The sequence below is a fragment of the Camelus ferus genome, chromosome 22 (assembly GCF_009834535.1).
Source record: "Camelus ferus isolate YT-003-E chromosome 22, BCGSAC_Cfer_1.0, whole genome shotgun sequence".
NCBI classification, from domain to species: Eukaryota; Metazoa; Chordata; class Mammalia; order Artiodactyla; family Camelidae; genus Camelus; species Camelus ferus.
In genome coordinates, this window is record NC_045717.1 from 7,227,988 (window position 1) to 7,244,698 (window position 16,711).

Here is a 16,711-nt window from a genome sequence, read left to right on the forward strand (position 1 = left end):
GCTGATTCTCTGAAATCACTTGATGACCTCAAAGTCCACTTGTATAAGAAACTAGAAAAGTGCTTACATGAAAAGTACAACTCAAAGACATATGCAACTGGGAAGTTAAGACTGATGAGGCACAGAGCACATGCAAATATGCAGAACCATATTCCTGCATCTAGTTACCCTAGTATGAGCAAAATCGTCTTTTCTCATGTTTGGAAACAAACCCACCTTTACATCCTCTTGCTTAAAGTTGTTGTTGAATATCTGTAATACTGTTTCAAAAGAGACTGTAAGAGGCAGCATGAAATTCTCAAATTCGTCCTCATCTTCGCCTATCAGAAAAACAAAAGGGTCACCACGGTTTAAAAGGCATGCTATTGTCCATAAATCCTCCAGAATGAGTGCTTCATTCAGGCTTCAAAATGTTCCTGAGAAGGGGTAGCCTGCATTTACATCCATACCACATTTTGTGTTTTGGCTCATTGAATATTCTGGTGTTCTGCCTTCTCTTTTGCACCAAATAAAATAGCAAAATTACTTACCAGCCATTTTTTTTTCCTGGTTCTTTATTGGATCAAACCGATTCATGCCCCAGGCATCTCAGCCCTTCAGCTCTTAGGGCCCCCAGAGCTTCCCTGATGCCTCAAGGAAATCCACTTTAAAAGCCTCAGAGAACAGGATCTTACCCCTGCTCTCTTTAGGTGCCAACGCCCTAAAGGGCTCACAGACTCAGGTGCCCAGATAGCTCTAAGTTATTACTCTCTTTTATTTATTTTCTTAAAAAAAATTAACTTGTTAATAATGTCAGGGAAACTTTTATCTGCCAAATTGGATGGGGTCCCTCATGGATCATTTGGATTTTAAGTACATTCTTCATAAGTATACTTCCTCTTACAATAAGCTTCCTTTTCTTCAAAGGAAAGAGGGAAAAGAAACATTTTCTATTTTTTTTTCACTTTGAAGGTAGAGTCTTCACTTAACACATGGATACGCACAATTGACAATTTATATAGTATCCTTTTCAAAAGAGGTTGCCTTCAAATGAGAAAGTTCTCTCATTCATCCTATGACACAGGGAACTGTAAGCCCCACCTCACTGAAGAGGAAACAGGCAGGGAAAGGTTGAGCAACTTGCTTAAGTTAGCATACTTAGCTGGAGGTGTAACTATATTGTCCAGACCTCTTGATTTCTATCAGTTTTTAAATAGAGCATTAGAGAAGAAACAAGATCTTAGAGAAGATACCGGTGGTTCTCAAATGGGCCTCAAAGTTCAGTCCTTGACTTAGCAGCATCAGCATCACCTGGGAAGCTGTTAGATATAAAATCCCAGGTTCCAACCCAGATCTCCTGGGACCTAGCAATTTTTGTTTGAAGAAGCCCTTCAGGTAATTCAGATGCATGCAAATGTTTGAGACACACCTGCCTATACATTATTCTACAGATAAGGAGACTGAGGTCCAAGGCCACATACACAGAAGATCAGTGGCAGAATTGGGATCTTTTGACTCTTAAATTGTGGCTGATCTGGCTGACCCTGATCTTTTGTGAATCCTCTTTTCCCTCTTACCTGATGTAATTTATTTCTGAAGTCCAACAGAATCAGGGACTTAGCTTTGTTCACAAAGAGATGTCAAAAAGCCACGAGTCTTTCCTAGTATGCTGTTCTAGACAAGGATCAGGGTGCTAGGTGAAGGGTAAGGCAAACCAAATGATAATCCCTGCTCTGTCAACTGGCTAAGTGACCAAGTTGTTCCCTCAGAAACACTTTCTGTCATCTGGTGATAACATTAGAGACCTTTACAAAAGCCATTCTTATTTTTCAAAGCTGAGGTCAAATAGTAGCTTTCCCAATGTCTGAGCTAAGCTCCCCTTCAAGTACTCTCTAAGGTTCCACTGAAAGTACCCTGCTTCTTCCTTTGGTTCCTATAGCATTTTGCCTGATTCTTTACCATAGATAGATCGATCAGTCTGCCACGAATTGCAGATACTCAGGCAGTTAGCTAATAACACTAATAACACCACTCACCTCATTCCACCACTACCCACCATTTGATGAGGGTTACTGTGGGCATTAAATGAGATAACATCTATAACATGCGTATGTAAATTATTAGATCTATCAGCCTATATTGATAGTATCTTGGTTTTGCTTCTGGAGAGCTGAGACTGCATCTTTGTGTTTCTCTGTGAAGAAGATGTAGGTAAGATTCTCCAATAAACAGACCTAGTGTCTGGCTCCACTACAGACTGTTCAATTTTGGATATTTAGCTAATCATAATTTAGCTAATATTTGAGTCTCAGTTTTCTCATCTATAAAATAAGGATAAAAATACCTATCTTTGTCGTATATATTAAATGTTATTACACAGCAAAAATAAAGTGTGCTCAATAAATAGTGGTAGTACTAGGATTATAGCCTTAGCACGTAGAACAGTGCCTGGCACATATTAGGGAAATAGTGTATTTGAATGAAAAATAGTTGCTCAATTAAAGGTAAATTTTAAAAATACCTTATTCTCTTAACATTTGGTATAGAAAAATGACTAACTGAAGTAAACATTATCAAATCCTTAAATATATAAACATATATGCACATTATATTTAAACTATGTAACCTTACTCTTCTAAGATAAAGTATTTTCTGCCATCTATCAAAATTCACCAAATTGTACATCTGAAATATGTGTAGTTTTCCGTACAGGAACCATACCACAATAAAGGTGTTAAAAAAAAAGATAAAGTATTTTCTAAATATGGAACTAATGAGAATGGTGATAATGATCAATGCAGGCAGATAAGCGTGCTGGAAAGAGTGGATGCTTTCAGAGCTCTGAGCTTGAATCCTGGCTCTACCCTGGTTAGCTGTCTCTTTTTGGATAAAGTCTCTTCACTCATCTGTAATTAAGTAGATACAATATGTACTTCATAAAGTTAGCTGTGAAGACTGAATGACAAAACACCTGTAAGTCCCCTTGCTCAGTGTCTGGCACTTAATAAGTGACAGCCATTAGCATTTTTGTTGTTTTGAGTTTAACATGGACTTCAGAGGGGTGATTACGGTGATCAAATCAAGTGTGACCTCAAGGTTGCTACTTCAATGCCCTTCCTTTGGGAAGAAGGCAAGGATGGTTACTCAGAACAAAGACAAACTCAGGACTTGAACATTTAAACCCTTCAGTTAGTATACTGAGCTACAGATCAAAAAACTTCCTGATTCCATCTCTTTGCTTAAATTTTGAGACAAATAGGGGTATCAGGAGCATATGAGACAAGCCACCAAAATCTGCAGGGAGAAGTTAAGGAGCAAATACTAAAGAAAGTAATGTGAGCAGCAATACTAATTAAGTGTCACTTCCTCAGAAAGGCCTTCCCTGACCACTCTACCTAAAACAGTACCACAGAGTGTTTTCCCCAGCCCGTACCCACTTTCTAATCCCATAAACCACTTCACTTTTCTTATGGGGCTTCCTATGACTGGCTATTAATTTACATATTTATTCATTGTCTTCCTTACTAGAATGTAAGCTCCTTGGGGAAGGAACTTGGTCTGGTTTTTTAAAATTAATTAATTAATGCTCGTTTTTTGGGGGGAGATAATTACATTTATTTATTTACTTATATATTTAATGGAGGTACTGGGGAGTGAACCCAGGACCTTGTGCACGCTAAGCACGCACTCTACCACTCAGTTATACCCTCTCCTCCAAACTTGCTCTGTTTTGATCATGGCTGTATCCTCAGTGCCTAGAGGGTATGGTGCTCAAGAAATATTTGTGTAGTGATTGAATAACGGCAGTTATATTTCCCGAGTGCCTATTATGTGTAGGCATTGAATCCGGTACTTAATTTACTAAATAACCACCTATGTTCTTACTATGTTCAAAGCACTGTTGCAAGTCATTAATGGTCACAACAATCCTACGAAGTGGTATGGTTTTCTTCATTCTTTGTGTGAACAGAGAGGCTGAAAGAGTTACACCGTTTGTTCAATACCCTCTGGCTGGTAAATGCCAGTGAACCAGGGTCCCCAGGAAGGTATGTTTCACTCCCAACCTCACTGTCTTCCCCCATGTCTCTGATGGGGTGGAAGGTGTCAGAGGTGGGAACTTAAGTCAGGGTCAGAGAATCTTCATTTTGCAGGTGCATGAAGTTAGAAGAGGGTGAAGAACAGTTAGCTTGGTTCTGAGGAGAAAAGAATTCCTCAGCAAATCACTAGGGTTTAATGTAGGCAAATGAGGGACAAGGGTGCGTTATTCCTACAGAAATGTTTGTTTCAGTTAGCACTGTTCCTGTTACTCAATGTGATAAGTTGTTATCTTCTAAGCTAGAAAACTGGTCGTTTTTGTTTATGTCATGCCAACAACTTTATACAACACCTATTAACGAATTTTGTCCTAATTTGTATTACTCACAGAGTAATTTGTATTACTCACAGAGGTATCATTTACCGTTTCTGATATGGAAAGAGAAAACATGAGCTCACTCTGTTATAACTTCATATTCAAGTATGCAGTCATGTATTTAATACGCCAAATGTTATGTGTGATCATTTTATGAATAATAATTGAAGCTGCCAGTTTTTTTCTAAAGAGATAAGGGCCCACACACCAGTATAATTTGAAGACGAAGTGTCAGTTTATAGGCTAATATTTTCATTGGCAGCAGGAAAAGTAAATATTAACATAACATCATAAGGTTTCAGTCACGCATAGATAAAAATAATAATTCTTCAGCTTTTAGGGAAAACCCAAAGCTAAATCCCCTCTACTAGATTTTCAAGGATCTGATTTAACAGAAAGTTATTCATTTTATGACTTTCAATTTTTTTCCTCAGGTAACTCACATTAAAATACAAATAAATAGTATTTACAAATACATGAATAAGTATATAATTAATATGTTGGCTTTCAGATATTTTATTTGGAGGACACTTCATTTTTTATTTTGTATAATTTGAAACCTAAGATGGTGGGAATGTATAATGGTGCAGCCAATATAATATGATGCAGCCAATATAATATGATGCAGCCACTGTGAAAAACAGTTTGGCAGTTACTCAAAAAGTTAAACACAGAGTTGCTATATGATCCAGCAATTTTATTCCTAGGTGTATACTCAAAGAGAACTGAACACATATGTCCATACAAAAACTTAACACACGAATGTTCAGAGCAGCATTTAGATAACAGCAAAAAGGTGGAAACAACTCAGCTATTCGTCAACTAATGAATGAATAAACAAAATGTGGTATATCCAAACAATGGAATATTAGCCAGCCACAAATAGGAAGCATTGATACATGCTAAAAAATGGATGAGCCTCAAAAGCATGCTATATGAAAGAAGCCAGACACAAAGGTTGTATTATATGATTCCATTCATACTAAATGTCTAGCATGGACAAATCCATAGAGACAGAAAGTAGATTAAAGGCTGCCAGGGTTAAAAAAAAAAAAAAAAAAAAAAAAGGCTGCCAGGGGCTGGGGGTAGGGGTAATGAGGAGTGACTAAGGTACAGGATTTCTTTCTAGGGTTGGAATATATTCTAGAATCAGATAAAGGTGATGATTGTACACCTTGTGAATATTCTAAATACCACTTAATTATACACTTTAACAGGATGAATTTTATGATATGTGAATCTCAAAAACAACCCCCAAAACCCAACAACAAAAATCTGGGTTTGCTTCCCACCCTTCCCCCCTTTAAATGTACTCAGAATAGTGAGTTTGTAATATTTAAGCCATTAAGTTTGTGGTAATATGTTAAAATAGTACTAGGAAACTAATATAGTTGGTAACATCAAGTCTAATGCTACGGAGCTCTGTTCCAAACTAGGGAGAATTAAGAGTAGAGACAAACACAAACAAGGAGATATAGAAGCAGTGAGTGAAGAAAGTACAGCTGGTCCTCCATATCCACAAACTCCACATCCATGGATTCAACCTACCAGAGATCAGAAATATTCAGGAAAAAAATTCCAGAAAGTTCCAAAAAACAAAACTTGAATCTGCCACAGGTGGCAATTGTTTGCACTGTATTAGGTTTATAAGCAATCTAGTGATGATTTAAAGTATATGGGAGGACGTGTGCAGGTTATTTGCAAACACTATGCCATTTTATATAAGGAACTTGAGCAAATGTAGATTTTGGTATCAGGGGAGTGGTCCTGGAACCTGGCCCCTATGGACACTGAGGGTCAACTGTAACCCATTTAAAACCGAGTACCAACAGGTAATCTCTTAAGAGCCAGTGACTTTTGCAGGTCTCGGCCTACATCACCTGCTGTTCCCCAGTACTTCATTAGGATAGCATTACTAAAGTCCTATTAGAAAAAGTCTTGAGAAATGTGCATCACTAGATTTATCTTGGGCTCAAATTCGGTTTTCATTTCAGTTGCCCTCTAAATTGCCTACAAGTTCTAGCTGCCTTTGAAATGACTTACGGCTTCAGGAAGGCAGGATGTTTCAGTGTCTGTCAGGAAGTGTCATCAGTTCTTGTTTCCACAGGAAAATAAGAGCCCAAGTACTGAAGGCAGAGTAGCTGCATTAAGGGTACTGGATTTGCCTTATTTTGAGGTCCCAGTGTCAGCCAGTGCCCGTAACAGTGCGTTCAATAAATACTTGTCTTAATTAATATATACTGAGTACTTGTTTTGTGACAGGAATTCTTCTAGGTCCCTTCACACATCTTTATCTTATTTCACCCACATGGCAACACTTCAAAGTAGATATTTCCATTTAATAGATGAGAAAATTGAGGCTCCCTTTAGGTCCTCTCCCTAGGGAATCAGAATGTTTATTTTAGTTCCCAGAAGAAAAATACACTGCCTACTGCAGCCCATTATACTTTCTATCCAAGAAACCTACCCTAAAAGTTTCATCCCTGAAGCATCTCATTCCCTGGGGTGCTCTGGACTCTCTACCCTCAGAACCAGGTAAGTTATTAAAACTGGATCTGGACTTAATGGGCTGCTTTCTGCCTACAGGGCCAGCTAATTAGTCTTAATTATCTCATTATAGATTCTAAGTATTTCCAGCTGCTTCTTTACCCCTTATTGCCCACTCCCCTCCCCCCAAATGTCTATTTCCCAGATAGTCTCTGCCAAGTCAAGAACATGGGTTATATATTGATGTATTCTTCCTATCAGAATATTTGCTATTTCTGATGAAGTTTCTCACTTTCTAAATCCTCTTGGAATATTCACCTCTGTGTTCTTTTTTCCAGGAGAAAGAATATGCTTTAGCCAATTATTAGACATAAGAACACATTCTTTCACTGACTACAGAACTATAATATACCTATATAGGGCAAATCATAAACATAAATCTTATCTGTTTATTTGATAGAAGCTTGGAAAATAATCCCTTCTCCCTTCTTCTCACTGCTCCCAAGTCTCAAATCAATCATTAAGTCCAAATAATTCAAATAAAAATGAGGAAGAAAAAGTTACAATTCCTAATTGATTTTGAGAATGTGAAAGGCGAAGTAATAGCTTAGCAAAAGTGAATGAGAATATGTGTTCAGAGGGCTACAAGTTACATGACTAACCTTGGGAAAGTCATTTAATCTCTCTGTACCTCACTTTTCTAACAGATAAACAATGCAATAATACTTATTTAATGTGGGCTGTTGTGAGGATCAAGTAGGAAGGTGTATATCGAAGTAGTTTACAAACTATAAATTTATAAACAAACATTAGTTATTATTAATAAAGAAAAGCAAAGTTACATTCCACAGTGTATTTTCACTTCTATCTTTAGTAGCTATTTCTAGAATACCCTTCCCTTTTTATTCAAGTAATTTACTTGTCATTTAAAATTTCTCAAAGTTAAGCTAGAGATATTTTCAGGTGCCAATCACCTGTTATAAGCCACAAAGGTAGATGCTTACTATGCTACCTTCATCTCTGAAGAAAGAACTCTCTCTTAACGTCTATAAACACCATATGAAAATTCATATTCCCACGATCATTAAAAAACATGACTAAAAAAATTAAATAAAATAAAAAAACATGACTGCTTCTGAGAGTTGGAATATCTGAGGAAAGCACTGCTCACTCAGATCCCATCAACATGCTTCTCTTTTGAGTAGTTCAAGATAAGGCACAATCATAAAATGTTCAAGGAAAATCAACTGTGACACTGAGCAATTCTAAATCTGTGGTTGGTAAAAAACTTCCTTTGCAAGTAATAATATTTAGTTCTCCATAAAACAAAACGCTTTGTTGTAGCTCTTTCCCACACTTCCCCTCTCCAATACTTGTCAACTGAATTCACCTCCATTCAAATTAAACAAAATAAAAGGTTTTTATTTATTCAAGTATTTTACACTGAACAGCTCCCTGGAGGTTCTCCATTTACTGGCTTGGGTAATATTATCTTTCCTTTAGTTTATTAGATTGACAAAGTTAATTTAAAAATAACCTTGGGAACTTTAAGTGATTCTTGAAAGGGCTAACGTGAATGCACATACGGTCAGTCACCTATCTTTTTCTGTATGTATGCTATCTCATGAAGGGATTTTTTTTGTATTTATTTTTATAATTTCTTAGAATACAAAAAAATGTTGCCAACATGAAACATCACATCATTCTGATGATGAAATGCTTTCAGTGCTGTTCTTTATACAAGTGAACACTTCATCTAGTTTAGCCAAGGAGCAATCTGATAAAGTGGTACAACTGTTTATTGCCAAAAACTCCACATTTTAATCTGAAATACAACCTGAGGCATATAGCACCTAATTAAATTCAGACAAAGTACAAATTATTGAATAGAAACCAAAAAGCATTCCAAAGTAAATACCAATTAATGTGACACCCAATTTTTTCACTCTAATGTGCGTGGTTTATAGACAAAACATTCAAATTCTTTTGTAGGATTCAATTAGAATATGCTTTATATTTCAATCCAAGAATCACATCCAAATGCTTTGCAAGCAGTTTGGTTAGGTATTTTTTTCTATTTGAGTCTTACCAAAAAAAAAAAAAAAAAAAAAAATCACTGATTTAAAAAGTTCCTCCTCAAATTTTTCTTTGTTTAATTTGAGAGGAATTCTTATTACCTAATATTTCTTCATTTAATACATGGATCTGTGCTTCTTTTGACAATAGCACTCTTTTTCCCTTGTTTCCATGACAGTGAACACACAACAGAAAACTAGAAAGCCACAAATACAGGAATTCTAACAGCAATATTCCAGTCAATCTAGTTTGTGAGACAAGACTTCAAATAATAAACCTGTGTTCAGCAAGACTCAACAAATGATTGTCTATGAAGTAATAACTTGAGCAGAGAGCCACAAGTGACTAACGGAGCACGAGAGTGGCCAAGTGTAGCTAATCACTTGTGAAAGTAATCAGCCACTTGATTTGTTTTGCCTTGGAGAGCCCCATGATCAAAGCTACTCCCAGAGAGAACCTGGCAGGCAGAGCTGATTTCAGAAGCCACGATTATGGCATCTTGGTTATAGTATACCTGCGTGTCACTCATTCACCAAATACTAACTGAGCACCTACAATGGAGAGATACTGAGATTGGTGCTAGAAAACAAGAAAAAGGCAAAGTCTATATCCTAAAGGAGCTCAACATATTTTGGGAAGAAAATCAACTCTGGTTCTTAACCAAGGGAAGAAAGCTCTGGTAATATATACCACAAATCATCCCTCGATATATATATAATTATAATATGTTTAATTATTAAAAAAAGGGGAAAACACTAATAAAAACGTTTCTTTCCAAACAATGTATAAGTTCCATTTTTCAGTATAGGTGCTATTTTTAATTTTATCTATTCCCAGATTCAATTTATTTATATTGAGCATTTTCCATGTACCGGGCCCTTCCACATAGCCTTTCTCTGTTTTTCCCAAGGTATCTAAAAACTGCTTTCAATGTAACAAATATTTACCTGTAAAAAAGAAAAACTTGAACTAAAAAATATCAGTTTATGCTTTATATTGTCTTGGGTTAAATATTTCAAAGGAATCTAATCTTGCAAAACCTAATAAAAACCCATTATTCAAATTATATATTTTTACTTCAGTTTCTCACATCTCACATTTACATTAATACTAAATAGAAGTAGTCTTCAAAAAGGCAGTGCACAATGCAGGATCTTTCTGGGCAACATCATGACTATCAGTTATCAACGCAATACTAAGTGTAGTAGTGCTGTGAATGCTGACGGTGCTACCCTGCTGTTTAAGCCACCACAGATTTATGAGGGGTTCTTTTGTCTCTGATGACCATATGAAAACGGATCTTAACTCATTCCATTTCCAGGTCCTGAGGACGTGTGTGAAATAAACCTACCTCTAGGAAATCTCCTCCGGCTAGTTCTCTTTAACTTTGGTCTCCCTCCTTCTTTCACTCTGTCCTGACAGCCATTAAAAGAACATTTTTAAGGTTTAGGAAATAGTTAGACAAGGGTTTTCATGATCTCCTTTAATGCCTGGACAACCAGGAAAGCAAGAAGGCAAGCTTCTTGAGGTCAGGGGCCGTATGCCTGAGTCTTTTCCTCACCATCAGAGCTCGGCACAGTGTGCTCTCTAAATGATTATGAAGGATGATGACAAAACGTCTGGGCGGCTCTTCTCTCCAAGGCAGCAGCCGAGAGGTAATTCAGGCCAGTGTGCAGTATGCAAAGCTGTCACTCAGATCTCCCACTTGCCTAAGGTAGCAGATGATTGGGTTTTGCATGCCTGGTTTACACTCTTCAAATATTTATAGACAGTTCTCTTTGCCTCAAGCCCTAGTTGTCACTTAGCCAAGTTATACATACATGGTTCTTTTAATCTTTCCTTAGAAATCAATCCCTCTAAGCTCCTTAATCATTCTAGTTGCATTTCTCTCAACTTTTGGCTGTTCGTCTTTCTGGTAATTTATTCTGTTGAAATGCATGAAAATAATACAGACTTGGAGCAGAGAAAGGTTTAGTCATCTTTCCATTTTAAGGGTCAATGCCTTTCATGTGCAAAATACAATTATTTATCCATTTTCCTTACATATGATCATGTTTTAAAAAAATCATATTTAAGTTGATGGATCAATCAATACATTGCAAGAGAAAGGAAGAAAAAAGTATTATTAGTATTATATTCTCTAAGGATGATATCATTGATTGAATGGTCTCATGTGTCTATAAACTGATTAATTTAACCTGCAGTATTCGAACATGGGGAAAAATGGGAATCCAGAACAAGACGGTCAACACAGAGAGACTTAAGTGCCCATCCTAAGATAACTACCTACCTGTGGATACTTCTGACTAACTTTAGCTTTTCAATGAAACAAATTAAAAAACAAGTTAATTTTTCCCATTATAAAAGTAATACAATTAAGAAAATTTCAAATAACCACAAATGAGGACAAGTTCCCTATAGTGCACTACCCAATGACAGCATTGAACATTTCTGAAGAATTTCACTTAAGCCTTTTTTTGGATGCACTGTTCCCTCCCCCCGCCCGTGGGCATACTCATAATCATCTGCACAGCTTAACATCTTACTTTTTTACTTAATATAACATAAAATTTCATGTATTACATTGTCTTCAAATCATGATTTTTAATGACTACAGACTATTTCATCAAGTAAGTGGATGTGCCATAACTTTATAGTTCCCTATTGTCAGGCACTTGCATCGTTTCCATTTTTTTCTCTAGAGTAAATGTCATTACAAAGAAAATCTTTGGGTATAAAGCTTTTCTGTATTTAAGATTATTCTTCAATTCATAACAGTAAAATTAATGAATAAAAGGATATCTAGAAAATAAATTGTGACATAAAGAATTACTGCAAGTACTATTTGAAGTGAGAAAAAAAAACACTTTAAATACAGGTACATCTTTTGGCTCTGAGTGCTAACAAGTGACTGCTCAAATCTTAGAAAGTTGTAGAAACTGCAGAGCTGTCAAAAATGGCAAATTCCAGTAAGTTAAATGCGGTACTCACTAATATGATACTTCTTGGTTCATGCTAAGTATACTGTTGACCCCCTATTAATCAAGCTTAAATTCTTAACCTTACCTAGATCTACCATCAGAAGACGAGTGAGGGCCGTGTAGAAGGTGGTTCGGCACCTGAAGTCACTGACACTGTAACTGTCACTGATGCCAAGAAAGGGGAAGTGTTCACTCTAATAAAAGCAAAAGAGCATCCAAAGTTACTAATGTTACCTAAACTACTCAGAAAACTCTAGTCATTAATTAAAGGAAATTAGACTCACCGTATGATTTTTTAGCATGAATTTCACAGCATCTATCTTCACAAGTTTTTTTAAAAGGATATAGGTAATAGAAGTTAAGGAATCTGAGGAAATATAATTGTCTTATCAATAAGTAATAGATCACAAAATAACCTGAGCTATAATGGCATCAATTTCTCTTTATGAAGAATAAATATTGTTTCTAGAGAGTATTATTCCTATAGAAATGCCTTCCATTCTGTTAAAAATGATAATCCATTATTAACCAGTGCAATTACTTTTCCTATCTTATACATATTCTAGTTATGGAAAGGAAGAATGAATTTTATAATTAAGACAATTTTTTTTTTTAAACTATTAAAGCCTTGATAGTGGGAAATTAAAATTGACCCTTTTTAAATTTTGGGTATAACTTGAGAACTTCTTTTCACTTCATATTATTTCATAAAAAATAATTATGAAAGACCCATCATAGACTATTAAGAAAGAGAAAATTATTCAATTCTGAGAAACATGAGCTGAGTTAGCAGAGATCTAAGTAAATCCTGCTTTAGATGAAGAAGACTAGAAATATAATTAGGAGGATGTCGAAGACTGCACATCATCAAGTGCTGAAGGACAGGCTTAAAGGACCTAGTATTTCTTAAGGACCTACTAGGTGCAAGGCATTTTATATTTGTTAACTCATCTAATCTTCACAATTATATTGTTAAATATTACTTATTATGTCTAATCTGTAGATAAGAAAACTCAGAGAAATTAAGTTACTTGCCCAAGATTACACAGCTGTGGACTGAGAGTGCTGAGATTTGATTTGAGGTTTGACTACAAAGGCCATGTTCTTTCTCCTGTATCATATCACCTGAACAGTTCAACTCAGAATAAGAATAAAGTTGAAAAATCGTGAACAAGATCACAAGGCCTAAACAATTTCTGTTTCATGCTGTCATCAAAGAAGAGCTGAAGTGAGTTCTTAGAACATCTATTCAGTATAGAAACACCCTCCACTCTTACTTGGGGTTAACCCTAGTCGTGTTTTCTGCTCTTGCTGGGGCACCTCTTGGGCATTCTCTACATACTTACACCTTTCTTCAGGCCATAATAACCGTATGGGGCTCCATTCATGCCCCAATGAATACACTGGCTCGTTTCCTTCACACCATCTTCAAGTGCAGAACTCTGTATATTGCCTCTGTACAGTGGCACTGACACGCCTAATTCTAAAGTTTAGTCACTCAGGTGTGGGTGTAAAAGAGAAGAAAATATACTGAACACAAGTCAGGAAACGTGGGCTTTCAGCCGGACTACACCGCCACTCAGTCAGTGGGGTGAGTCTGACTGCTGCACTTAGCCACTCTGAGCCTTGCTTTCCCTCTCTAACAAACGAGGTTGTCAGGTTGTAAGGATTTTTGTGAGGATCAGATGTAACCATCTTTGCCAATTATGAATCAGGGAGGAAGACACACAGAAGCAGAGAATTAACAGTTATGGAATATAAACTTTCCAACAGATAAGCGACTAGTATGATTCAGATTAAGCCCCTCTAGCTCTAAAGCAACCACTGCAGTTGTGTATTAAACAACTGTGTATTTGGCTTACCTCGACACTAGATGGCAAAGTGTCTAAGGGCAGGGGCCACAGCTATGCGTCTTCCTCAGTGGGTGCTCAGTGTACTGCGTGTGTCTGGTAGGCTGAAGGGCAGTAAGATCAGGGTGATAGGTAGCAAGTCTTCCCCTGTTTACAAAGATGCAGATTTGATGACTGCTCCAGTGTAAATCACTGAGCAGAAGAACTGCCACTCAAACTTCACTCAGTTAAACAGGGGTGGGGATCAATAAGTTAAGAAATATCTTAAGTAATTACCAAATACAATTCTCTTTGAATTGCAAAGTTAAAAGTGACAGGGTCTATGGGTAATAAGAATGCTGCCATTAATAGGAATCTTCCTGTCAGTGCTGCTAATAAAGAGCAAGTCATGTTTTGACAATAGAATATTTATGTTAGCAATAAACAGAACATTCACAGGAAGAATCTCATCTGCCAAAGACACATCTTCTGCAGAACTGCATCTGTGCACTTTGTACCAAGGCCAGCCACGCTGCCTTTTAATTACATTCTAAAGAAAACAATGATTAAGAATAAAGTTTCACTTTTTTCAATAAAAGAAAAAGTGAAAGTTCATCTGAATATTTATATTCCCTTATATGAATTCTATTCAAAGCTAGCTATGGCCCTTAAGAGGATCTTTAATGTTTTTTTTTTAAAAAGGTAGATGGATACACCATTTATATAATCTATATGTATTTATACTTTCATATTCTTCTTCTCTAATAGACTAGGGCTCTTGTAAGTTGCACCATTTTAGTTGGGTGTAATCCTAGGTTAGATTTCAGAGGCCTGCTGACAACAGTTGGCAACAGTACACATGGTAATGGTGATTAACAGTAACAGCAACAGTAGCAGAAGTCTCAAATAGTGAGCAATTTAGTAAAGGTCACACACGCAACATATAAATGGTAGAGTCAAGATTCAAATCCAAAGTTCAAAGGTCTGTGTGACTTGAAAGAAGCAGCTCTCTTCACTAGGTTATATCATATTCATTTGATATTTCTTAAAACTGAAGTACAATTACAATGTGCCCATTTCTGGTGTACAGCACAATATCCCAGTCATGCATATACATACGTATACTCGTTTTCATATTTTTTTTCCATTACAGGTTATTACAAGATATTGAACATAGTTCCCTGTGCTATACAGAAGAAACTTTTTAAAAATGTATTTTTATATATTATATATAGTGGCTAACATTTGTAAATCTCAAACTCCCAAATTTATCCCTTCCCACCCTCTTTCCTCAGTAACCATAAGATTGTTTACTATGTCTGCAAATCTGTTTCTGTTTTGTAGATGAGTTCATAGTGTCCTTTTTTTTTTTTAGATTCCACATATAAGTGATATCATATAGTATTTTTCTTTCTCTTCCTGGCTTACTTCACTTAGAATGACAATCTCGAGGTCCATCCATGCTGCTGCAAATGGCATTATTTCATTCTTTTTATGGCTGAGTAGTATTCCACTGTATACATTCATTTGATTTTAAAGAGGCCAAATGATTCTACAGAAATCACTAGCTTCTTGAGATACAACTGCAACTGGAACTAGGTCCCAGAGAGGACAGGTAAAATGTTCCTCTAGGAGGCATCAATTCACTAGTGAGCCTCATCACACCCACGACTGAGCAAACTCCATAGCCTAACACTAACTCAAAAACAGAATTCTCAGAAAATTCCTGTCTGTATCCATGCGGCTATGAAAACACTGACAAAGGTGAAAATGACCTTGCTGATATGACAAATGGAGAAAGGTAAGAAAAAGTCAAAAGAATGGCATATCTTAGAGGTGGCCAAAATTTTTGAAAATCTGTATCCTTTTAAGAGGAGATTAACCAAATTGAGAATGACCTGGTTTCTTAAGTTACAAGAGTACCATATACTTCAGTAGCTAACAGGCACAGAAATGCCAAGTATGACTTCAATTCATGATATCAAGCCTTTATTGAGTACTACCAAATTTCATCAATCCTAAAACACAACTGCCTATAAAAATATTACCATTATACATGCTACTAAGAAAGAAAAAGTTTAAAAATACCATCAATTACAAGACATTTTATTTACATAAGAGGTAAAATGTGAAAAAACTTGTTTTTGACTCAAAGAAGCAAAGTACTAGATGCATGATATTACTAAGCACAAGAGGGCAGATGATGGTACTGATCTGGGCAATTCTGCAAAACCCATAAATATTTACAAATATTACAGACAGAATTAGATCCTGATGATAGAAGAAAGTTCAGAGATAAGAAAGTTAACCGTTAGAAATTACTGTAGGTAGAGGATAGGTATGTACTGTAATTAATGAAATATTAGTTTAGCTATTTCAAAAGTAGAATTATGCTCATGAACCCTACTGTACCAAACAGGTATAACCCCAACGAAACATCTTAAGGGATACTAATAATCACTTACAAGGAATAAGAGATAAGGCTTAGTCACTCAATAGAAGGGGAAACAATATGTTGAAATGTCTGTTATGTGATGAACTTTTGAAACAATAGAGAAAGGAAACAAAAGAATCCAAATCTCTTATAATTTACAACATAATAGGAGAGAGAACTAGCCAACCCTGGGCTACATTATATTCACCCCTAGAAATATAGATAAGAATTAGGTGCTCAAGAACATTATGAAAAATAAATGATAGAAATGAAAATGAAGTATTTAACAGGACCTACTATGTGACTGGGTCAGTGGTAGTAGGTGTTTTATTATAGTTAGAGAATACAGATATATTTTATAAATATATTATCTTACCTAATCCTTACAAAACCCTAAGAGACAGATAATATTCCCTTTCTACAGATGAAGGAACTGAGCCTTGGAGAAATTAAATGACTTGTTCGTGTTCTTTCAGTTAACACAGTGGCTAAGGGTTATAACTATTTCAGGATG

At 36.1% G+C, this 16,711-nt stretch overlaps 1 protein-coding gene across 9 annotated transcripts in view; it reads right to left on the minus strand.

The window, feature by feature from the left end:
* RANBP17 (RAN binding protein 17) overlaps positions 1–16,711 on the minus strand; it is a 275,746-nt gene that overhangs the window by 67,216 nt on the left and 191,819 nt on the right. For all 9 annotated transcript variants that reach the window (XR_004314233.1, XR_004314237.1, XR_004314235.1 and 6 more), the window contains 3 exons: positions 12,219–12,282; positions 12,020–12,128; positions 217–320 (listed from right to left, as the gene is read on the minus strand). Coding sequence is in view for 3 of the 9 variants with exons in the window: in XM_032465107.1 (XP_032320998.1) it covers positions 217–320; positions 12,020–12,128; positions 12,219–12,282 (277 nt within the window). In the remaining 6 variants the exon portion in view is untranslated. The remainder of the gene's footprint in view (positions 1–216; positions 321–12,019; positions 12,129–12,218; positions 12,283–16,711) is intronic.